Genomic DNA, 25,027 nt, shown 5'->3' on the forward strand with positions numbered 1-25,027 from the left:
GATGATTACAAAAAGAAAATTAAAATAATTTTGATAAGTTAAGAAGTTACTATTTTAAATTCATTCAGGAAAAAAAAAATTCATTGTGAAATATCTTAACTTTTCAAATAAAAAATTTAATAATTTTGATGGTTATAGGATATATTTGTTTACTATGTCCTTCATCAACTATGTATAAATTAACTAAAAATATTCATAAAAATATTCATTTTATCTTGTATATCATCATTGATGCAACCATATTATTCAATAGTTTCACCCATATTTAACTAGTGTTTTGCCTATTTTTTATATATAAAATGTCTTGATATTCTTTGTTTTATGTTTTGAAGGCATTTTTGAATGAAAGATGCAAAAAGAAGTAAATTAGAGATAATTGGCAGATTTGACCTTCGGTCGATGTTTTGTGCAGAGCGTGAGCTCTAGAGGTTGAAATGAAGTGATTCCAGTGGCATTAAAAAGCTAACATCCATACCTTTCTGGACATCTAAGGCAAGAAAATAAAATAAGGAAGAGCATGGAAATCGCAGCCTTCAAAGTCAAATCTCGCAATCTGTCAGTGTTTACCTTCGGTCATTCCAACTTGAATATCTGGAGCTACAGAAGTCCAATTGATGCAAACTCAATGTTTTTGGATTTAGGACTCAAATTTCTATCAACTCTCCAAATTTCAGCCAAAAACGATGTTATATGAGGGAGATATGAATTTTCAAAGATGACATCTGAATTCTGCCAGCAAACAGATTTCGTGAAGAAACGAGTCCAAATTACATTTCGAAGCATCTAAACCGACATCCAAGTTTTTATTTCAGCAATTTAGCTCCTCTAAGTCAAAGCTTGAAGATTTCATGCAAGGCTATTTCTCCTTTTTTAGGAAAATAGTTATTGAAGTACTTAAATGTAAACAGTCTACTTAATGGAGGACTATTTTGTAAAATAGAGACTTAGGGTTTCCTAGGATATAAAAAGAATGAGAGAAGAGAAGGGGGGCAGCCAGCCAAGAAGAGAAAAATGCCCCCTCCTCTAAGAAACCCTAAATTATGCATTCTTCCTTCTTTTTGATTAGTTGTTCAACAAACATGCAAGGCTAAACATTTTTTCTTGGTTGCAAGGACACGGAAACCTTCGGATTTCAAGAACTGTGAGATTTATTTTACCTTTTCTTTTCAGTTTATATGATGAATATGTTTGTTCTCCTATGCTTATTTTTCTATGATTGTTTATTTTAATTGCTAGAGCGGACTCTAAGTTATTATTGTAGACAATCTATTGCTAAGTTTGATATCAAAACCGGAGTTGTGGTATATGAACTTGTGAAGCAACTGAGTTTAATAATTGTGGCAGATCTACGTTATTAATCTTAGGGAGAACATTCAATCAAATCAAACATAGACTGCGGACAGTTATGTTTTCTTGATTAATCAACTTATCTAGTTCTTAAGGCTGCCATTGAATTAAATTACTAGTGCGGACACTGTGGTTGTTTGATGGTTAGGGTTAGTTATACGACGGATCCGTTAACTAACCAATGTTAAGAAGAGATAAATATTCAGAATATAAATTGATGTTTTGTTTCCATGATCAGTTCTGATTTCTGTAGGTGGATGTATGCTTGCGACCAAGGTTTGTTTTCTTGATAAGTTTCGGTTTTAATTGATTTTGTTTGCTAGTTTAATTGTTGTCATAGTTTAGATAATCACAAACCAAATCCCCCCAATTACATAGCGTACAACATAAAAATCTAACTTGAAACTTCCTCGTGGGATCGACCCCTTGCTTGCTCTATACTATCTTATGTGTTTTAAGTTAGGGTAATTAATTTGTGCGAACGTGACATCGCAACAATCATCATATAGAGCTCCATCTCTATCTTTTTTATCTTCTCATCTTTTTTATTTTTGTTTAGTTGTAACCAAATGCTACATATCATCCATAAACAAAATACAAATAGAGTCGTGCCACATCGATTTGCTAAGCATTAACAACATTATTGATTAGTCAAGTGTTAGGGTTTACTCATGCGAGACAAACAAGTCAAGGCACCGCAAATAATAGAAAACCTAGAACACTTCACTGCTTGTTCGTTGAGACAATGATAGAATACAGAGAGAAAATATGGGTTTGATTATAGTACTCTTCTTCTCATGATTTCTTTGAAGTTTTGTTGATGCTATAAAAAGGGAACCATCGAGTCGCGTTTAAACCATCAGCACAACAACATTTAGAAACTCCAGAATTTTCATTTCCAGACATGAACTTTTCTAGAGTAAGAAAAAAGAATACATTTTCTTTCAGCAGATACAACAGTAGAGACCATTTGGAACATTTTGGAGCAATGAACAATTGAAATCATATTTTTCTTTACAATTCCTTCAAAAGAGAAACTAGAAAGCTATGATTCCAACAGAGTCAAATTCATCAAAAGGCATAAGTTAAATATTGCTCTCACCATGTCCTATAAATTGGATTTCAAACTAGAAGTTGACCCCAACAGCTGCTAGTGAGAACCAAACTTCGAACAGTCCTCAGCAAGTGACAAATCCAAATTTTCCACATTTCTGAATGTTCTTGGGACCGTCTTGTTGTTAGAAATTTGTTTAAAGAACATGATTAAATAGATATATTTAAAACCACATTAAAAGTAAGATCTACTCATTTTTAAGTTAAATATTTATTGGAATTTAATCTCCAATATATAGAATTTAATCAACTTTATTAGGCCTTTGATTACTCTTTAACATAGAATATTAACATGATTTAAACAAATCATATTAAAATGAAGACACTGATCTTTAATATTTTTTAGTGCTTTAATCAAAGGCCTTTAAAGTTGATAGAAGAAAAAAAAATGATGAAGATTAAGCGATCAAGGTTGGATAGAGAAGCTGTAAGAGTTGCCTAATAACAATTTTGATTGGAAAGCCTAGTAGATCACAAAAGTAAATATGTTGATGAGTTGTGAGCAAAGACACTGGGTATCTTTAATCGGGATTACTGGCAATGTAAGTTATGTTATGACCCTTACAATAAGACAACTAAGGGGCATACAATACATCCCGAGAATTATTGGACTTGCCCAATTTTCTTGGTCATTCAAAGATCTGTCTGCATATTAAGTGCTAAAAATTATCAAATAAGATTGGAAGCATTTGGTTATGATTATAAAGGAGACTGAAAGTTTGAGGGATGGAGAGTATACGAGATGGAGAGATTTGACCTTAGTCATTGTTCCTAAGATGTCACACTCTAAAGCTAGACCTTCATAAGTTATAGAAGAGCCGATTAAAAAACAAAAGGTCAACAATGAGGAGGAGTTGAGAGAGCAAGTAAAAAAGCTCCAAATATAGTTGAACAAGAGCAAGAGAGACAAAGCAACTTTAAAAACAATGATGCTGGAAGGAGACAAAATGAAGGCATTTATAGACAAGCAAGTTCAATCCAGAGATGCAAGAATAACAGTACTAGAGCTACAATTGAGCAAAAAGAAGACTGCAAAAGAAGAATCTGAGAAAGACATAATGCAAATTAAGTAGCTCCAAACTTGAAGCATTGAGGTCTGACTTCAATGATTGTCAAGGAAGCATAGAATATTATCAAGATAAATTTGTACAAGTTCAAGTAAAGAAGGTAGACAAAATTGAGAAATATGAGGAGCTAAACAAGAAATATATAATGATGAAAAGTCAACTAGTCGAAGCATAGGAGGTAGCAAGGGTTGAAGGTAAAGGGAAGAAAGTTGAGATTGTTGAAGCAAATCTAATGAATAAGAAATATGAAATCAAGGTGCTGAGAGTGAAGCTCAATAAAGAACAAGAAAAGGTAAAGCATTTGAGCGAGAAGTTGTTAGCATTAGAAAAGCATAAAGATCATATCGACACCAACAACAATACCTTAAACCGAAGCAACATGCTGCTCATAGAAAAGATGATTAAAATGGATGAGCATATAGACAAAGTTGTCGAACATACTCGGACTGTTAGGGCCAAAGCTCAAAAGATGGGAAAAGACATCCTTCGCTACCGAAAAAACTTAGCTGAGATTGATTTTTCTGGGAAATTAAGAAACGTTGCTTTGCTTTCCTACTACAGCTAGAGATATGGTTGAAAAGAAAGACTGGTGTAATTTTCCTTTTCCTTCCTTGAGTTTCTTGTCCAAAAACAATGTAATGGACTTATTAATATTATTAATAAAAAAGGCTTTGAGCCATCTTTTGTGTAAAATTTATCTGTTGAAAAACATGATTTAAAGCAATGACTTAGGCAAAATTACTCCTGACAAGAAATGTTACAAAATCCATACCTATTATGCAAACAAAGTGGTGGCCATCAGTCATTCTTGAAAATGCTAAATCCATATCCAATATACATTGACATATACATCATGTTCATGCATTTAATCATGCATTTGCTTATAAATTATCATATCCATTATAAGTTGTGAAACATAGGCCCCTCACCTAAAATATACTACACCCGACAAAGAGAAAGAATGGAGAATGAACAAAGGGCTCACCTGGAATTACATTATCAGAGAGAGTTATAATCTATAAAGAACAAAGTTTCTTGAATGACCAATCTGCTCAAGAAAGCTTTAAGGTCTAGGAATGGGAAGGGAATGTCTGCATAACCTCTTATGGAAGCACTAGCCCATATCCCTCATACACCTCAGAACTTGGGGGAAATTCGGCAACTAAGCAGCATTTCACCTTTATTTCCCCTGTCCAACTGGCTCAAACTCTGGTCATTATAGATTTGATAGTTGAAAGACCCTCTAATGATAGATCTATTGATCCTATAAACTATGATAAATGGATTGTCTAGAAGAGAGATTACGAACAATTGAAGGTAATGTTCTATTTAACCCTGTACGAGTAAATGAAGTGTGCTTGGTACCAAACATTATAGCACCAAAGGAATTCAAAGTGCCAGACTTCATCAAGTATACTGGACTAGAATGCCCAAACACCTATCTCCAATCATACTATAATAAAATGGTTGAAGTGATCTATAGTGATAAAATGTTAATCTATTTCTTTTAAGATAGTCTCAAAAGGTCTACCCTGAGTTGATATATGAGACTATATAATACTAGGATTAAGAAATACTAGGATTATATATGAGACTATATAATATTGATAAGTCCCTGACTTGGTAGCCCTTCTAAAGCAGTACAAATTCAATCTAGAAATTGCCCTCAATAGAACTATCTTAATGACCATGTAAAATGGAAGTCAAGAGTCAGTAAGCGCATATGCGCAAACATAGCAAGATAAAGCAACACATGTCAAATCTCTATTGATATAAAAAGAAATGATGATGTTTTTCGCTGATACCTTCAAATCCTTTTATTATAAGCATTTAATGGGAAGCTCAGCTTAACATTTCTATAATGTTATGAGGATTATCGAGAGGATAAAACAGGATATTAAGTTTAGGCATATAGTCGAGCTAGTGGAAAAGATAACATGATGTGAACAACTTAGAAGGTGGGTATAAAGGCAAAAACAAGAAATACAATAGCTCTCAAATACCTACCTCTCAAATTATTAGTATTAACTTTGCCAAACCCTTTGCCCCAAACCAATCCAATCAATCAAATAGTTAATTAAATAACCAGAACAACCACAAGAAATAAAACACAAGAAATACCTTATAGTAACTACCACTTCTTCATATGCCCTTGAAGGAGTTATATGTCAAATTAATAAGTATTAGGCATAAAGCTCTTATTCATATACCACCATTACAACCACCTTTTTCTGTCTGTTATACATCAAAATTGACTTATGGATATTATGTTGGCAATCCCAATAATGATACTAAACCTATAACACTTTCAAGAAAAGGTTATTAGAACTAATCAAAATGGGATGGTAACTTTTGAGGATTCACCCAATGTTAATTCGAATAATTTACCTAGCCATATTGCAGGTAACAGTGGAGTGAGTGTAATGGAAGTTGATAGTAAATAAAAAGTGCTAAAAGTATCCATGAAGAAGTTATATGGTATATTGGTACAATTAGGATTTTTGTAAAAGTTCATTCAGTATCACCTGGAGAGAGGTGATTATTATCATTTTCTTGAAAATAAAAGACATCACATTGATAAATGCATTGAGTTTCACTAAAAGGTTGCAAGAATGTTCGACCTTGAGAGAGTTAAGGATTAAGACCTTGATAAATGCATTGATTATTATCAATACCAAAACTTCTGTTTCTTTGTTCAAAATTAAGATAAATAGGTTGACTCGAAGTGGTCATTGCTTTACACTTGAAAAGATAGAGAAGCAAAGAAAAGCTAAAGGTTAAGAGGTGATGGACCTTGATAAGGAACTTGAAGTTAACAAACTTGTAATTGAGGAAGAGGCGAGTGAATTTCTAAAGTTAATGAAGCATAATGAATACTGTATAGTGGATTAACTAAAAATAACTTCGGCCAGTATCTTTATCATGTCTTTGATACTCAGCTTTAAGCCTCAATGAAATGTTATACAAAAGGTTCTGAATGAGACTTATATACCTTGGGACATTGAGTAGAAAACCACAGAACATTTGGTAAGGAAAATCCATGCAACCAATTACTTGTATTTAATGAAAGATAAGCTGAATGTCGAGGAAACTAGACATAATAAGCCCCTATACATCACTATCAAATGCAAAGATTGCCTCATTGGAAAAATGCTCATTGACAATGGCTCGGCTCTTAATGTGCTGTCAAGATATATGCTCATAGAGATACATATTAATGTATCTCATATGAAACCATATACCATGATTGAAAAGGCATATAATGGCCCACCAAGACAGATAGTAGAGACTTTAAAAGTAGAGTTGTATATGGGACCACAAGTTTTTTTATTACACTACAGGTGATGAACACTCATCCTTCATGTAGCATGTTGTGGGAAAGGCTTTGGATTCATACGGCTGGGGTAATAACTTCATCATTACATCAATGCTTGAAGTATATCATAAATAGAATATTGATAACAATCAAAGCTGGAGAAACCATTTCCATGACAAGAAATATGGTGGTACCATTTATTAAATTAAAGGATTGTAGGGATGAAAGTATTCATGCTTTCAAATTGTAAATATAGAGCGGATTCCTAAAAATACTATACTAAGAAAGCTAAAAAACTTTGAAATAGCAAAGATGACAGCTAAATGTTTCCTAAAACATGGTATTTAATTTCAATATGACCCAAACATTACAATGCTGGAAAATGATCAATCTAATAAAGATGAAATGTGTTGATTAGATATTCGGGCTTGGATATAAGCCTAAAAAAAAGATTATAGATAGGCTACTGGAATGAGAAGAGAAAAGATAATGGCCAAACTTTAGGTAAGAGAGCCTAAAAAAAGGATTTGGCCATCCCTCTAATCAAGGTTTCATTCCCAAAGGTTGCATAGGTGATGCAACCTAATAAAAGACAGGAAAATTTTGGTAAAAAAACTCTTTATAATGAATGTAAACACCTTGGAGAAAGAAAAGGTCAAAGGATAACTAAGATTATGGAGTTTGGAAATGAGGATGAAGTACTGCCACAGTTCTCCATTCATACTTTGGAAAAAGTCTTCGTCAAGACCTTGGTGCAAAAGCTGATAAAAGGCAAAAAGTTTAATAACTATGTGACCCAAGAAGCTCAAGTGGTACTTAAAATGTAAATCAACATTACTCTCAAAGTGTTTTTTTCTCTCCTTTTGTTTGTCTATTTTTCTTATTCCTGATTGACAATCGAGGCTCAAGTTGAACAAAAAAACACTTTGAGAGTACATTTATATATAAAAGTTTTCTAGCAAACAAACAAACGAGATCTTAGTTGAAAAAGTGTTAGTCTAGAAACAAAAAAAATAGGACGAGCCGACCATTTAATAAGAAATCACTTTTAGAAAGAAAAATTACTTTCCAGCAAAAAGTACCAAGGAAGAAATAAGATAAGCCAGCCATATAATAACTTTTATTTTATAGGCAGGTGTGGCAAGGGATGAACCATTTTGATGACATAGAAAGAGGATTTTCTTAGAAGAAATAAGAAATGTTTTAAAGTTACTTGCCTCTTTTTAACACTCACCAATAGAATCTGAAGTTACCCTCTCTTTTTCAGAGTTTTGAAACCTAGTCCGGTGGTCGACCCGACCCAAGGCTCGGGTAACAGGTGTTGCCCGGGTCACCAGGTTTTGATCAAGTCACCCAGGTCAACTCTATTGTTTTTTATAATCAAAACGACATCGTTTTGATAAAAAAAATAAAAAAAATTATCAATGGATTACAACCAGGTTTTGTCACGTCAACCGGGTCACCGGGTCAGCTGGGTCACATCGGGTTGTGACTTCCCCTATTTTTTATTAAACCTGGTTTGATTCTAGCCTCCGATTAGCCGAATCCTGGGTCGACCTGTCGGACTACGCCAAGTTTCAAAACTATGCTCTTTTTTCCTTCTCCGTATTCTTTTCCTCGAAAGTCAAGATTGTCGTAACTCATCATATGAAAATCTTTTATAGATAATGGTTGACTTTTGTGAGTTAGGAATCTTCTCTTCTTGTGATAGCAAAGTCTCCTAGCTAAATATTGTTTTTAAGTTGCATGCAGTCAAATGCCATTAATATATATAAATCAAATATATTTATTTTATTTTAGATAATTTATAAAATTAGATTATTTTTTTCAATTTCATTCCCACTCAATTTTTTAATTTGTAAGATTTGTTTCTTATTATTTTAATAAACTTGAAAAAAATATTAATCAGTTCATTTTCAGTTCATTTTCCATGACATAGTCACACACTGGAAAATATTTTCCAACTTATTTTTCATAATACTATCAAACATCATAAAATAATTAACTTTTGAAAAAAATCATTTTCAAAAGAAATTATTTTTCAAAATAAAAATATATTTTTTAAAAAAATTAATTTCCAGCATACAAGATTTTAGTTGAAAAAGTATCAGTCTAAAAATGAAGAAGTAGGACGAGCCGACCATTTGATAACTTTTATTTTGTAGGGGGGGGGGGGGGGGGTGTGGCAAGGGATTAACCACTTTGATGATATAGAGAGAGGATTTTCATTGAAGAAATAGGAAATGTTTTAAAGTTACTTGTCTCTTTTTTTCCCTTTCTCTATTCTTTTCCCGGAAAGTTAAGATTTTCATAACCCATCATATGAAAATCTTTTGTAGATGATGGTTGACTTTAGTGAGTAAGGAATCTTCTCTCCTCATGATAGCAAAGTCTCCTAGCTAAATAATATTTCTAATTAAGCCGCATGCAATTAAATGCCATTAATATATGAAATCATAATGGAGATTCTTTTTTTTTCTTAGAAAAAAAGAGGATTATTATTTGAGATGATAATTGTAAACTCTATTATTTCTTCTAATATAGTCAAATATAAAAAGATTTTTGTCTTTATGAAGATGAAAAATACTTAATTTATTTGGTACAAAAACAAATAATATATCATCTAAGCTGATTGATGGACACGCAACTATATATGATTCCAAAACAAAATTATTTTCTATATTTTATTTTTTAAGAGAGACATCTTTCTGTATGCTTGAAGGAACCTATATGGGTGACAAGTAACCATGTTGTGCAATGAATGTCAAACATGTGCCATGCAGCACTATCCTTAATCATTTCGTCTATTTGATGGTATTTAATTATGTTAATTAAGATCAGTATATTTCATTTCAGTTTAAAAAATAAAATAAACTAGAATAGATTTTATTTTATTAAGAATTTCAACTTATTCCAGAAATTTCAGCCAGAATATTTCAATTATTTATGGTAATTTATTTTTATTTTTTGTTGTTATCTCATTCTCATGACTTATATCATGAATTTGACATATTAACCTAGTTGACTCGATTTTTTTTTAATTGATTTTTTTTCAATTTCATCATTCAATATTTTTAATAATTGGTTGATTATAAATTACACTTTGTCATTTGTTTTAGTTTGTTTTCTATAAAATTATTCTAGTCTCGTAGCTTAGGTCACGAGTTTTGCGAGTTAACCCGATTAGACTTGAGTTGTTTTATTGTATCATTTTTTTAGATTAAATTTTTTCAAATTTTATCATTTAACAATGAATTTATTAGGAATTTAGCTTCATATTTGGTTTTGATTTGTTTTATTTAGAGTTATCATAATCTCATGATCTGGATTGTGAATTTGAAAGTTTAATTCGAGTTAACCCTAGTCAATCCAATTTATTATCGTCTCAATACTTTTTAAAAAAATTACCACATTGAAATTTTTTTTATCAAATTATATTTTTATCAGTTGTTTATGTTGGTTTTGAACTTATTGAGTGAATTGAGTAACATCAAGTTAACTCTCATATTTTTATTTGTCTTTTAAATTTGAATGATATAATTTCTAGTTAACTTATTTTTAAATTTTGTTAAATTAATATTTTGAATATACACATATAAATTATACGTTGCTTAGATAATCGTTTTATATTCTTCTACTTTAATCTTAGTACAATATGCAATTATTCAATGAACTTTATAAAACTTGTGGGTCTTCGTATTAGTGAAAGCTGTAATGGTCCTCAGTCTCGGCAACAAAGGCGTATCTGGTGCCAACTTTCGACCCAGGCCCTCGTTTTAAGCCGCACGTTTGCTTTGAAAAGTCCTCTTCCTATCACATGCTTGCGTGTGGGTGATTCGATATAATATTAGGCGAATTCCTTCTGCTAGGTCAACAAATACGGTTCTAGGTTCCTTGGGGAACTCCTCCTTTTGCTCAGGAAAGGGAGGGGTGAAAAAACCTTAAACGGCATAATGCGTGTTTATTAAGAATATTGTTGGAAGTTCGTTTACGATACAGGATCATGTTGGAAAAACTTAAATTATCTTCTTTTTTTCCCTAATCATGGGTGATAATATGACAAATTGTCATAAAATGATAGAATATTGCGTATGCTTTCGAGTACTCCGAAGGCACTTGCCTCTAATTTTCTATGAGAAAAACAATTGTCAGAACTATACAATGTTTCGGTGAAAACAGTCAAAATTTTGGAAATTCAGTAAATCAAGTGCTAAGACGTACAGTGATAAAATATGAATACAGTGACACCCAAGAAGCCACCACTCAAGCAAGATGCTCTTTTACCCTCACGAGGGTGAAGCTTCTTACTTCGATCGGCTCATGGATTTATTTATTTTTTTGGTGAACACATGCATTTAACAGTTGCACACTTCCTACGCTTCTTCCTCTATGTATAAATATATAGATGAAACCGTATGGCCATGAAATGCCTATAGGAAATCATAGTGGTTATTGACAGGGGAAAGAAGGAACAGAGAAGAGAAGCCAAGATGAAGAGCAACAGATCCATACCTCCTCAACACCAGGGCTCAATAACTTTTGAAGCGAGAAATGATGTTCACAGGTCCAAAGAGGATAAAACAGCGGTGAGGTCTCATGTTGTGGAGGATAAAGCAACACATAACAAGCTAGCGAGCAAACCATCTCTAGACATAGATGCAAGCGCTGAGGCATTCATTAAGAAATTTAGGCAACAACTTATGATCCAGAGGCTTGAATCCATTGAGAATTATGAGCAGATGCTGGCAAGAGGTCTCTGATTAATTTGCCATCGTACGTAATCCTTGAGTTTATGTAATGTCATGGTTATGTTTAATCTCGTATTGTTTTATGCGTTGTAACTTGTTTCCTCTCTTTAATGATCTCATGTGCACGTATGTTTTAGAAAGCAAGCATGCATCAGAAGAATAAAGTTGCTCAATTGAGTATGAAGTTCTTCTGTGCTAAAGTTTGTATACTTATATCTTCTGTATGAATAATCGGCTTCTTTCCCTTTTTTTCTCTCCATTTTTTGTGATTTTGGCTATTGATTTGATCAATGAAACATCTTTATCTTTCAAAGATGAAGAATCAGTCTGCGAAAATCACATAGAAAGGTTCATAGCGTTTAATGGCGCTCTGATCAGTGGAGTGCTATGCATTCCATTTTCCAATATATTTTGGTGCCACACCTTGATCAACCCAGGTTTTAGTCATAGCAAAGCTTCGTTGGAAATAATAACCTTCGGATTCAATCCAATATTAATGGAACCACGATACTTGGAACAGCCGAAGGGCAGGAAGTGGTTTGTTTGGTTCAAACAAAAGTCAAATTACCGTTTCTGATTCAAGTGTTAAAAGACAATGAAATTCATGTGATCTGTTGTGGAATCCATTGATTCGGAGGGTCACTCCTTGAAATTTTTATTATAGCGGTGATAAATCTTTATTTTTAAAAATTTTTCTCTAATATTTTATTGTGACGGTGGTAAATTTGTAATTTTTGAGTTTTTGTTTTAGAAAACAATTCTTAAATTTGTTCTCTCTTTCTTTATACTTAATTTTTTTTATCATTTTACCCCTGACCTATTTATTACTATTTTTTTCATATCTTTATTTTTTAGTTTTTTTCTTTATACTTTTGTTTTTGAAAAAAAAAATATTTATCATTCTACACTTGAAATATTTATCATTCTACACTTGACATATTTATATTATTATTTTTGTTCTTATCTTTATTCTTTTGTAATTCACTTTTTACTTTTATCTTTGAACTTTTTTAAAAAAAAATTATTAAACAAAGACTAAGAAAATGAAGTGTCGACAATAAAACAATTGCAATATTGTCTTATTCTTCTACTACATTAAAAATGAGCTTGAGATTTTACAAGTCTTTATTAACACATATTATCTTCACTATATTTTATTATATGTAAGTATCGGCTTATTGATTTACAATGATATTTGTTTACTTGCTGTCAAAAAATATGTTAATAACACATACACATTAATTCATTTGCGATAAAAAAAATATTAAACCTGCAACTAGAAGATACATTAATACTTTTATTTTGCATTTATTAACACAAATAGTTCTCAATTTATTTAATTAAATGCATGCATAGGCCGTTTGATTTATAATTATGGTTTTTCTTATTAAAAGAACACATTTAAAAAAGTTGCATATTTTTTTGCCAAAAAATTATTATCCAAACCGTGTTAAAGCACGAATCGAATAACTAGTATTATCCATAATCTCTCAATAAAATAGGGATTTAATCAAATCCTTGGATTAAGTAAAATTAGTCCTAATATAATTTTGTTAGGCCAATCATGCCTCTCCTGTGTGTTTGTTAACTAATTTAGATTGCAACCTAGTTTTACTTAACAAAAAGATTTGATTAAATTCTCGTAGAAACTAATTATATTTATTGAATAATTCATTCCAAATCTAATTATATCTTTCTTTTATTTTTTTCTGAGAAATATATAATCACTTAATAACACCAGTATTTGGATTGAAATGGTTTTTTTTAATATACTATCATAGAGTTTTAATGATTAAATAATTATGGATTTAAGTATCATTATTTTCATTATTTTTTCTAATTAAAATTAGCACAAGAGAGTGTAAGTGTAAATTTTAAAATAAAAAAACTTTAGAATATTAAATCATATTTTGAAGTATTATCTAATATTATGATTGTATATTTGAAAATATACATTCATTCCTAAGGAAAAACTAACATTTTAGGAACTAAGGGATTGAGTTTTATTAGGATACATTAAAAAATAAAATAAAATAATAATGACAACGAATATAATTAAACTCCTAAAGCTGCAAAATTTGGAAAATCTTCAAAATAAGCCTTAAAGTTTAGGGTATATAGATTAAGAGAAAAAAATTGAAAGTTTTAAAACTAAAATGAAGAATTCATTAGATTTTGGTTGCGTCATACCCCCAAGACCCCCTAAGACATATAGTCCTATTTGTTTTTGTGTTTTAAAAGCTCTGTTAAATTTTTTTTAATATATATATATATATAAATAAAGGTTCTAAATTGAAAGATCTTGAAATAAAAAGAGAAAGATCTTGGAATAAAAAGAATCTGATTGATTGAACTACAAATAAATTACTTTTTTTAAAATTAATAAAGATGCCATTTAATTTTCATAGATCCCCTAAAACATATAGTCCTATTTGTTTTTGTGTTTTAAAAGCGTTATTAAATTTTTTTTAATATATATATATAAATAAAGGTTCTAGATTGAAAGATCTTGGAATAAAAAGAATCTGATTGAACTACAAATAAATTACTTTTTTTTAATTAATAAAGATGCCTATTAATTTTCATAAACCTTGTTTTTTAAAAAAAAAAAAACCCAAAGGTTAGATTTTGTACACCGAAATAGGTTGGGCCGAGCTCCATAGGAAACTTTATGGATCGAGTAAATGGATGGACGTACAATTAAATGGGCATGGACCAATAGGATTGAGTAGGCTCAGACCCAGAGTGATACACCCAATCAAGAAACAATATTGATAAGGTTGTGGTCAATCTGTAGGCGGAGTGGTGCTCCACTGCTACCAGTACTCTAGGAGGAGTAGGAGAAACAGAAATCAATGACCAATTATGCAAAAATTGTTGATTTTTCGTTCTTACCTCCCCCACAGAACGGCTCAAGGCAAGAATCTTTCTGGTCAAAATAGCTAGTTACTTGTGCTCACGGGAAGAAAAAATGGATTGAAATGATTCAAAGTCTAGCCAGAAAATTAAAATTAATGCGTGGGTGCGTGTTGTCGTCTGAGAAGGGAACCGCCGCCATTCACCAACATAAAGTAGAAAGTTAAGGCACCTGTGGCATGCCCCTCGTGCTGCGATGTCTTCTAAACCAGTCCATGAACACTGAACTTTTATCAGTTTTAGAAAGAGAGGGACGGCATGGCCCTTGTGCTGTGCCAGCCCAGAAACATTGATTTTATATCAGTTTTAGAAGGAAGGGAAAACAATGAGTAAGGATGAGTAATTCCGCAACAGATCCAATCTGGAAGATTAATACAATTGTATACAAGAAAGTTCGCTAGATTCTCTTGTTATTTAAGTAGAGTGAAACAAGATGATCATCTCCACATGGGATCTCATATGCTTTGTTTTATTTTATGTGCAGGAACTAGTCACTAACCAACGAAAATAAGTTATAAAAAAGTGCACGGAACAGAGACCGCAGACCCAGAAGCTTCGTGCAATTGATTGATAACATGGCAGCAACTAGATTGCTCTCTCCTGCTGCACCATTGGCTGCATCTGCTGCTGCATCCTTTCGAGGTTCAAGTAAGAACATGATTGTGCGATTTCGCCAGCCAAAGGGATCACTGGGAGGTTATCACAATCGCAAATCTCAATCATAAATCCATCAGGGTCATGGAAGAACAGCTGTTCAACTTGGATCCCACCTTCCTCCACTAAAGCTCGAACGTGCTGAATTCCCATGTCTTTCAACTTCTTCTCCACAGCTGCCATACTCTCACACTGTATACGACACAAGCAAACACATTTACATTTGCCACGCCTGTCTCTTCTTTTTAACAAAACAAAGCTACACGTTTTAGTATAACTTCTTGACTAAATGATGAAATGACTACATATTGGGATTCTCGACAGCCATCTTCCATGAGCAGGAATCAAATATGGGATGAGGACAAGGTTAGGTATTATCTGTCCCAACGTCTGACTAACTAAAGAGTACTAGGCAAAACCCGAATCGCCTTCGACAAACTATAGTGATGGGCCATCCATACAAGAGAAACACAGACACAAGTACTGAAAACTCTGTCGATACCAAATATTATCTTAACATTCTTGGTAATAATTGTTGCCATCTGACTATACGTGATGCAATTGCTTAGTGAAGAGACCAAAGTATAGCCATACTTGTTATGAACAAGGTGAAAAAAAATTAAAAATAATGTATTGGGTGTCAGAATGACCCTCCGGATTCATGTATGGTTAAAGCGAGACTACAAAATTGTGATGAACAAAATTATAATTGCATGCTTAGCGTTTGCTTCATCTGATGGCTTTATCCAGGTAATTGATCCCCTTCTCATTGCAGGGACAGCACAAAACTATTGTGTCCCTTATTTATTTTTTAATTGTTTAAAATTGTTTTTTGTTTTGCATAAAAACCAGCAATTTTGTCGTTATCACTCAAATGACGTCATCACTTTTGGAACCACGGTACTATCATGGACGGACAATATGATGTTTGAACATCCACCAACCTAAGTGAGGGGTCGAAGTGCGGTTGTCCTGTTGTTTTTTAGTGCGGAGATTGATATATATATATATATATATATATATATATATATATATATATATATATATATATTTTAATAATTTTGATGTAAAAGCAAATTATGAAAATCATCTCCATCACGTTACCGAACACTTTAATCCCGCATTGAAATTGAATGAGGTTATATTTCAAAATATTTTTTTATTTTGAAATATATTAAAAAAAAAAACCACGGGTCAATCGGAACGGAGAAAAAGAACAAACAATACGCAAGAAACAAACACAATTAATGAGGATCTACGTTGAGCTTAATATGATTGACATTCTAATTAATTAATTAATTACCTGGAAAGAGATATGATTGTCCTTGGGATTAATTTTACCTTTCTTCTGCATCTTTTCTGGATTTTCCGACTGCAATAGATGAATTCCAATTCCATAACCAAATAACCTAAGTGAACAATTAAACAGATTTAAAGAAGAACAGCGTCAAAAAAAAGTGGTGCTTTTGTGATCTTCTTATACGTTTGCAAGGGCCATGTAAGGAATTACTTACCATGCCCCATCAAAGTTAAAAGATCCTGGCCTCCTTATCGGCACGAAACCAAGAACATCCTCATAGAAATCAATGGATTCCTCAAGTGATTTACACAGAAGTGAGATGTGGTTCAAAGACTTGAGATGAAGTGGGTTTCCCATACTGCTAAATTCAGTTTCAAAAGAGCTGAACAGCACAACTCCAAGAACAAAAAGAAAGTAATGAATCAAATAGAATAAGTAGAACAAAGAAGGGTTAGGAGGACTTCTACAAAGAGTTATTCGAGCTAGTCACGGCCAACTTCAGCTGTGATTTGTGTGAGGACATCATTTTTTGGTTTAATTTATAGAAAAAAAAACACAGGGGACGGCAGAGGAGTGATCTCTTCATGCGCGCCACGTGTCGCTGTAAACGACGTGTTTGATTTGGATGATTCTGACACGTCAGAGTCTACATGCTGAGTAGGTTCCTCACCTACTCTATTGGCTCACGGGCATGTACCCTTTACCCGCTTCAATTTCCATTCACGACGATCCACCAGCTCCCCACGTAACATGCAGTCTCGCACGCTCCAAACGAATATATATATATATATATATATATATATATATATATATATATATATATATATATAAAAGCTCTGTAAATTTAGAAAAAAAGAAAATAATTATTTGAGAGTAATTTTGAGTGACGTGGAATTTGTATAAATTAACACAGCTATATATGGATATTCTTGCAATTCTCACTATAGAAAAAAATAAATATAATTAGACCGTGAGATATATATTAGTAATTGATTAACGAGAAATAATTTGTAACCTTTTTTATAAGTAGAGATTTTTCATCATTCCACGTAAAGGGCGTATTTATCCTCTAGAGAGTGTCACGTGGGTGGCGCGAGTTGAATGGGTATGGTGTAGACTTGTCTCGTGCTTTGACTACTGTCTCGATAACCGTCTGATAATTTCGAAAACCTTTCTTTTGGTATATAAATAAATGAAAACTAAATCTTTTGGGAAGTTGCTGTCCATCTAGCCAAGAATATTATTCTTTGTAATAGGATGACAGTAATATTGTGTTTCAATCATAAAACTTTTAAACAAGTCTGTAGAGCAATGTATATGAAATTTTTATAATGATTTAGGACGTGTTTGAGAACGCGATTGTGGCTGTATTCCTAAAAAATTTGAAATTTTTTATCTTTTGCTAAAATTTAATATGATTTGTACGTTTTAGATCGTTTTGATGTGCTGATGTCAAAAATAATTTTTAAAAAATGAAAAAACATCATTGACATGTATTTTGGCACGAAAAGTTATTTGAAAAGCACTCGCAACCACACTGTCAAACATGCTTTTAATCAGTGTGGAGCTAGAATTTTTTAAATGAAAGGGCAAATTACTAACAAATATTTAATATGTTATATATATATATATATATATATATATATATAAATTAATTTCTATATATAACACACACACACACACACATATATATAAATTAATTTATATATACCAACTAAAGTTAAGTAAAATTAATTTAAAAATACTTTTAAAATGAAAAAACTTACACTATAATTGTTATCTTCGAGATTTTATATTTTAAAACTGTTTTATAATAATTTTATTATATTAACTTAAATTTGGACATGATAGAGTTGTCATAATTTTGAAAAAATATCTCAACATCATGGGAATACTTGATTTGACTAAATATAATAAGATTTTATTTCTTAAAACAAATGGAAACTTATGGAATTTGACACTGAAATAAATAAATAAATAACAACATTTTTTTCCTTTTTACCATACATAAGGCACGTGCTTTGAAATTTTGGTCCTTAAAGATTTTTTCATTTTTATCCTTGTTTATTAAGATTTTGATATTTTAGTCCTATATTTTATTTGTTTTGTGTTTAAATCCCTGAATTTTATATATATCGTCAAAAAATAACAGATGAGAAAGAAAGCAGCTGGTTTGCCGCGTCTTAGCAATAAACAAAATGCAGATTTTGGTGTCAAGAGCTAAAGTAATAGCAATAATAGGTGGGACTAAAATGCAGAAAAATAAATAACAGTAATTGAAGTGTAAGAAACACTGATGAAATGTGGAGTTTTTTTAAAAAAAAAAATCTACGAACAAGATATAACACATGAAAATAGAAAGAAAATCATATAAAGTAATAAGTTAATTTATCCTTGTGGTTTAATTAAGTACACGGAACTTTTGGAGTTTTCCTCCTCGAGGACGAGTATCTATGTTACCTTCGTTTTCTTTTTTGATTTTTCAGCTAACGCTATTTTTCTCGCAACAAAATTGAGGACGCGTTTTTATGCAGTAAAAGACAAGCTTGACATGTATGAATTAAGGAAATTCATAACAATGTTACTTCTCCAAATTTGCTTTGATGTTTGAATTGAGAGGGTGTTTGTTTTTGAGGTGGAGGTGAAGTTTTGTGTGTGGAACCTATAAAAAAACTAAGAAAAACAATAAAAAATAGTTTAATTATTGACATGACAACATATTATATGATCATTTTTTAAAATATTAAGATCACGATAAAATGAATTAACTTAGGTTAACCTATTAAATTTATAATTTGGATCATAAGACCATGATAAATCTATAGAAAGAAAATTAAAATAAATTATGAAGTTTAATTATTAATCAATTAAATGTTGAAAGAAAAAATTAAAAAATTACAAAACAACCTACTCGAGCCAGTTTATGTTAATATGTCAAACCTGCAACCCAGATAATGAGATACAGAAAACCCTATAACAAATTAAAGAAAAAAATAATTAAAAAAACTCAATTTCAAACCAACTTAATAATGAAGGATAAAAACAAAAAAAAATTAAAAAATAACAAAAAAACAACCCAAATCAACTTAAGCTAACTTGTTAAGCTCGCGATCTCGGTCATGAGACCGGATAACTTCATAAAAAAATTACGGACACTTCATTTCTAATAAACTTAATGTTGAAGGTTGAAATTTAATTAAAAAAATATAATAAATATATGAGACCATGATAACTATACAAAAAGCAAATTGAATGAAATTACGAAACTCAATTCCCAAACAACAAAATACTAAAAGATGAAATAAAAAAAGCTAAATGAAAAAAAAAAGAATATTGACTTCTTGCATGGTGAAATTGAAAAAAAAATCAATTAAATATAGCAAAATAAAAAGAACAGAGCAAACTCGAGTTAACCTGCAAAACTCGCAACCCGAGTCATAAGATTGGGATAACCTTATGGAAAGAAAATAAAAAATATACGAAGCCCAATTAAAAAACAAGGTGCAATTAAAAAAAGATGTAAAAAATGAACAGAGTTAAAACGGATCAGTCTTCCAAACCCGCAACTTAAGTCATGAGATCAGGATAATCCTATAAAATCAAATAAAAAAAATAATGAGACCCAATTTCCAACCAATCCAATATTGAAAGATAAAAAAAAGTGTCAATTAGAAAAAGTGTCCCCAAAATAATAACTTGGATCAACCTATGTTAACTTAAACTCGTGATCTGAGTCATGAGATTAAGATAAATTTATAGAAACCAAATCAAATAAAAATTATGAAACCTCACTTCCAATAGATCTAATGTTGAGGGTTAAAATTGAGAGGAAAAAAAAACCAAATACATGAGACTAGTATATAACTCAATAGAAAAGAAATAAAAAAAAATACAAAGCACAATTCCCAAAATAACTTCATATTGAATAATGAATTTGAAAAAAAAAACTCAATAAAAAAATAGGTTGTTAAAGGTGATTTTTTTTTCATTTTTGGCCTTTAATATTTTGTTCATTAGAATTAGGCTTTTTAATTTGTTTTGATATGGGTTTTATGGGGGTTATCATCGTCTCATGCCCTAGATCGCAGGTTTTAGAGGTTAATCATGGTTGGTCCGGGTTGATTTAAAGTGTTGTCATCTCAATATTTTTTTAATAAAAATATTAAGAAAAATATATCACTGTTTAAGTATTTTAAAAGTGTTTCGTCTAGTCTACATCAATTTTTTTTACTTCATGATGTATTTATGTTTTTTATAAATTGAAAAAAAATAATTTGACCCACAGAGCGCAGATCAAAATATACTACTTTATAGCTAAAAATTGAGGAGCACACATCTCATTTTCAGCTAGTATTTCTCCTAACAAATCACCACGATATCATTTTCAAAACATTTCATTATTTTATTTTGTGTATCAAGTTAAGATAAAAGAAACAAACAAATAAATAAAATATATTATAGTTAATTGCTAGATTAAGAAAGATTTGTCAGGATCAAACAGATTTTCATAAAACTCTTCCAATTAATTAGTGAAATAAAAAAGATTCTTATAAAAATTTTCAATTAGTTGCTAGGATCAAGAATATTTTCATAAAAGTTAATTGTTGACATCAAAAAGATTTTCATGAAAATCCCATTAAAAGTTCATTAATGGGAGCAAAGGTATCCGTTCAGAAGAGACATAATTTTAAGAAAGAAAGAACAACAAAGATAGTGAGAGAAAAGAAAAAAAAAAGAAAATGGAAGAATAGAGAGCATAGAGGAAATTATGAAAGGAAAAATTAAAAATATTTAAGAAGAATTAAAGGAAACAACAACATTTTCTTGGCAAAATAAAAAAGCCATCAACACCCATCTCTTTTCTCTTTCACCACTACTAGGACAATTCCAGCTACTTCCAAGCCATTCTGGAAAATCGCTTTTGATCCTTAAATTTATATCTGATTTTTTTTTTAATATGCTATTGAGTTTTTTTTATAAAAAATTGATTATCATTGATGATTTTCAATCTACTGTGAATAATTGCTATTATATGATGGATGTTGACATTGCTTTTGAATGGTTATATTGTGTTTGATTTGTGATACTTTGTTGTTAGTTTTGGTTTTTTTTTTTAATTTATATGATAATGTTGTGTTGACTTGTTGTTGTGTTGTTTTTTTAATTTATTACTTTGCATATTTGGAGTTTCACACGCAATTATTTTTTGTGTATTAAGGCTTTTATTATCCGTGTACCAACCTAAGATGACTGAATTGTCAATGGGCTTCATTCTTAAAAGTTAACCAGAAAAATAATGAAATCACTTGTTGCATAACTTTATTGTGTGCAAAATATTTTTAAACTGTTGTTTTTATAATAAAAAAAAACTTTGTGATTAGTGTTTAGAAATTCTTGTTGTGTATTAACATTTTCATTATCTATGTACCAACCTAAGATAATTAAACCATCAATGGGTTTTATCCTAAAAATTGACCAAAAAGACAATGAAACTACTAAGTGCATGACTTTAATAGGTGTCAAATATTTTCAAACCTTTCCTTTTATAATAAACAACTTTGTAATTATTGTTTTGAAATTTTTGTTGTATATTAATGATTTTTATTATCCATGTATCAACCTAGGATAAACGAATCATTATCTTAAAAGGTGATTGAAAAGATCATAGATTCTCTTAATACATGATTTTATTATTTGTAAATTTTTTTATCTTTTATTTATTTATCAATGTGTGCAAATATATGATCATAAATTTTCACATGTTAGGATATTACTCATCATTGTGAGTAGACTCAGGTTGGCTTAACATGACCCCAAAAATACTTATTGAGTGTGAGTTGTGAATTTTTTATTCATTTTAGACATAACCCGTGAAATGGGCTCAAAGCCTAATTGTCATTTAATATCCTCTCAAGTTTGATGCTCTCCTCTCAAGTTTGATGCTCGTGTTTTTAAAATAAGGATAGGATCTTATAACCAGCCTCATGTTGCAAATTACTTTCTTAGGATTAATAGCTTTTTATCAAATATGCATATACGAGTTTAAGTCAAATTTAGCAAAGCACAATAAATATCATAGTCATGAAAAATAAATAACAATACAATTTATTTTAGATAAGATATTTTAAGGTAATGTTTACTTTTCATTTAGCATAACAAGCCTTTTACTTAGAACTTTAAAAACTAGTTAGGATTTCTTATTACCATAAAACTAAGTTACAACTTATTTTTTCTTTTTCTTTTTTCTATTTTTACCATGTAGCTCGTCGAGATGTCCCACACAACAATTATTAATGTATTTTAAAATTAAATTAGAAAGCATGTATTTTATGAAAATTTGATCATGTATTTTTTTTAATTATTCTAAGAGTGTGTTTGTTTTTTAGGTAACTTTTATGGTTGTGGTTTGAAAAAAGTAAGTTTTCAAAAAGTGCGGTTAGCTGTGGATAGTTGGATTTAAATATGGGTATGGTAAAAATTATGGTTGAAATTTCTGTGTAGCAAAAAACATGTATAAAATGTTTATGAGACTCAGCTAAAAAACATGTAAAAACTGTTTCACAAAAACTACGTTTCAAACTCAATTTTTTAGTATGCCCCGCAGCATAAAACTTAGTTTGGTATGTTACCAAATACCTTAATGTGTTTGTTTCACCGCAAATATAAAAGCCAGCAGAAAACAAGCGTAGTCTTAATATTGTTACCAAAACTCATGTTTAGATTTGAAGTAAATTTCTTACTATTTTTCAAAAATATAATCTAAATAGACTTTGTTAACACTATGGGTAAACATGTTGTTTTTTAATGACATATTAATACCTTTTATACAGAAATTCTTCACAAATGTTTTATATAATTTTATAAATTTACAGTTAAAAACTCACTTGCATTAACAACCAAATGTTATTAGACTTATTAAAAGAGTATATACTAAAATTGTTCATAAAAATCTAGTATGTATACCAAACCTATCCAATCACAAATAAACCATAAAGTTACCAGGTGTCAAGCTACCAAAAATATAAACTTACCACATTATAATAATGCCACCAGCATTTCATAGATAAATTAAAGTTTAAGAATTACAGTGTAAAGTTAAAAACATTTCATCTCTGCTCTCGGGTTGAACTAACCTAACTAATTTTTTTTCTTAATATTATTGTCTCGAGGAGGGTTTTTTTTATCATAATTTTGTTGAGTCATTTTAGGCTTTAATAAAAGAAAATATTTTCTATATGACCATATTTTTATGGTTTCCGTATTTGGTTATCAAGTTTGCATTAGCCACCTTCTCCAATGAAATTTGTCTATCTTGTCTTGATTTTTTTATTTTTTAAAAATAGTTAAATAATTAAATTATTTAAAAAAGAGACTAAATTTATTATCAAAGGCTCTCATGTCTTTTTCATTATGATTTTTTTTTATCATATGGACTGCGAGGTGATTTGAAAATTTTCTAAATATAAATACTATTAAAAACAATTAGTTGACATGTGTAATGCACATTTCAGAACGTGGATTGTGCTGGCGAGCTTTAAACGGCGTATGCGACATCGTCCGGTAGCCAAATACTAGATTTCAGGGTGGTATTGGAATCTCCTCAATATCTCCTCCATGCCTAGGCAGCTTGTGCGGTCAACAGACTTACGAATTGGTGCCGAAGATCTTTCTTTCCTTTCTTTTCTTTTCTTTCTTTTTCTTTTCAATTTTCATGTCAAACCCTCTAATTTTTTAAAGCAACTCTTCAATATGTTTTTCTTTAAATTTGGTTCTTATTCTCTTGATTACTATTTATTTTATTTGAAATCATTTATAAAATTAGAATTGTTTTTCAATTTCATCCTCTATTTTTTTTCATCTATCATATTTGCCACTTATTCTTTTGATTGCTATTTTTTTAATTTTTTAATTTCATCCCTCATTCTTTTCTTTCATTTAATATTTATACCAGATTTGATCATCGTTCTTTTGATTATTACTTTTATTTTTTTTATTCCATCCATCATTGTTTTATTTCATTTAAATTTTATACTAGATTTGTTCCTCATTCTTTTGATTGCTATTTTTTTTTTTGGATGATCTAAAATTTTGCTTCATGATTTTTTTAGGTTTTTCTTCTATGGAGTAACTCAATCTCATGACTTGGATCATGAGTTTTGAAGATTAACTCGGTTTGACTTCAGTCTTTTTTTAGTTTTCTTTTTCAAAATTAATTTTTTTTCAATTTCATCCTTTGATATTATATTAATAGGCCTTCAGCTTCAAGATTTTTGCTACTTTCTTTTCTATGGGGTTATCTCGATCTAATATTTCAAGTAATGGGTTAGTTGAGTTAACTCGTGTTGACTTGAGTCTTTCTTTCGATATTTTTTTCATTGATTTTTTTTCTTTCAGTTTTGCCTTTTATTATTTTGTTTACTTGAGAGTTGACTTCAATTATTTTTTTTAATTTCTTTTGTATGGGGTTAACCCGCCCTCACAAGTAGGGCGCGAGTTTGGCATACCAACTAGAGTCATGTTCTTTTGTTTTTTAAAAAAAAATTAATTTTTTTTAATTCATTCTTCA

The 25,027-nt window shown here is 30.6% G+C and overlaps 1 protein-coding gene across 1 annotated transcript; it reads right to left on the reverse strand.

Annotated features, from left to right (window-relative positions):
- Positions 1 to 14,850: 14,850 nt before the first annotated feature.
- LOC133701064 (glyoxylase I 4-like) lies at positions 14,851 to 16,966 on the reverse strand. Its single transcript, XM_062124845.1, has 3 exons — positions 16,676 to 16,966; positions 16,465 to 16,570; positions 14,851 to 15,353 (listed from the first exon to the last, which is right to left on the reverse strand). Exons 1-3 carry the CDS (start codon positions 16,816 to 16,818, stop codon positions 15,093 to 15,095), a joined length of 510 nt encoding a protein of 169 aa, XP_061980829.1. The 5' UTR covers positions 16,819 to 16,966; the 3' UTR covers positions 14,851 to 15,092.
- Positions 16,967 to 25,027: the final 8,061 nt, after the last annotated feature.

The sequence above is a fragment of the Populus nigra genome, chromosome 8 (genome assembly GCF_951802175.1).
Source record: "Populus nigra chromosome 8, ddPopNigr1.1, whole genome shotgun sequence".
Lineage (NCBI taxonomy): Eukaryota > Viridiplantae > Streptophyta > Magnoliopsida > Malpighiales > Salicaceae > Populus > Populus nigra.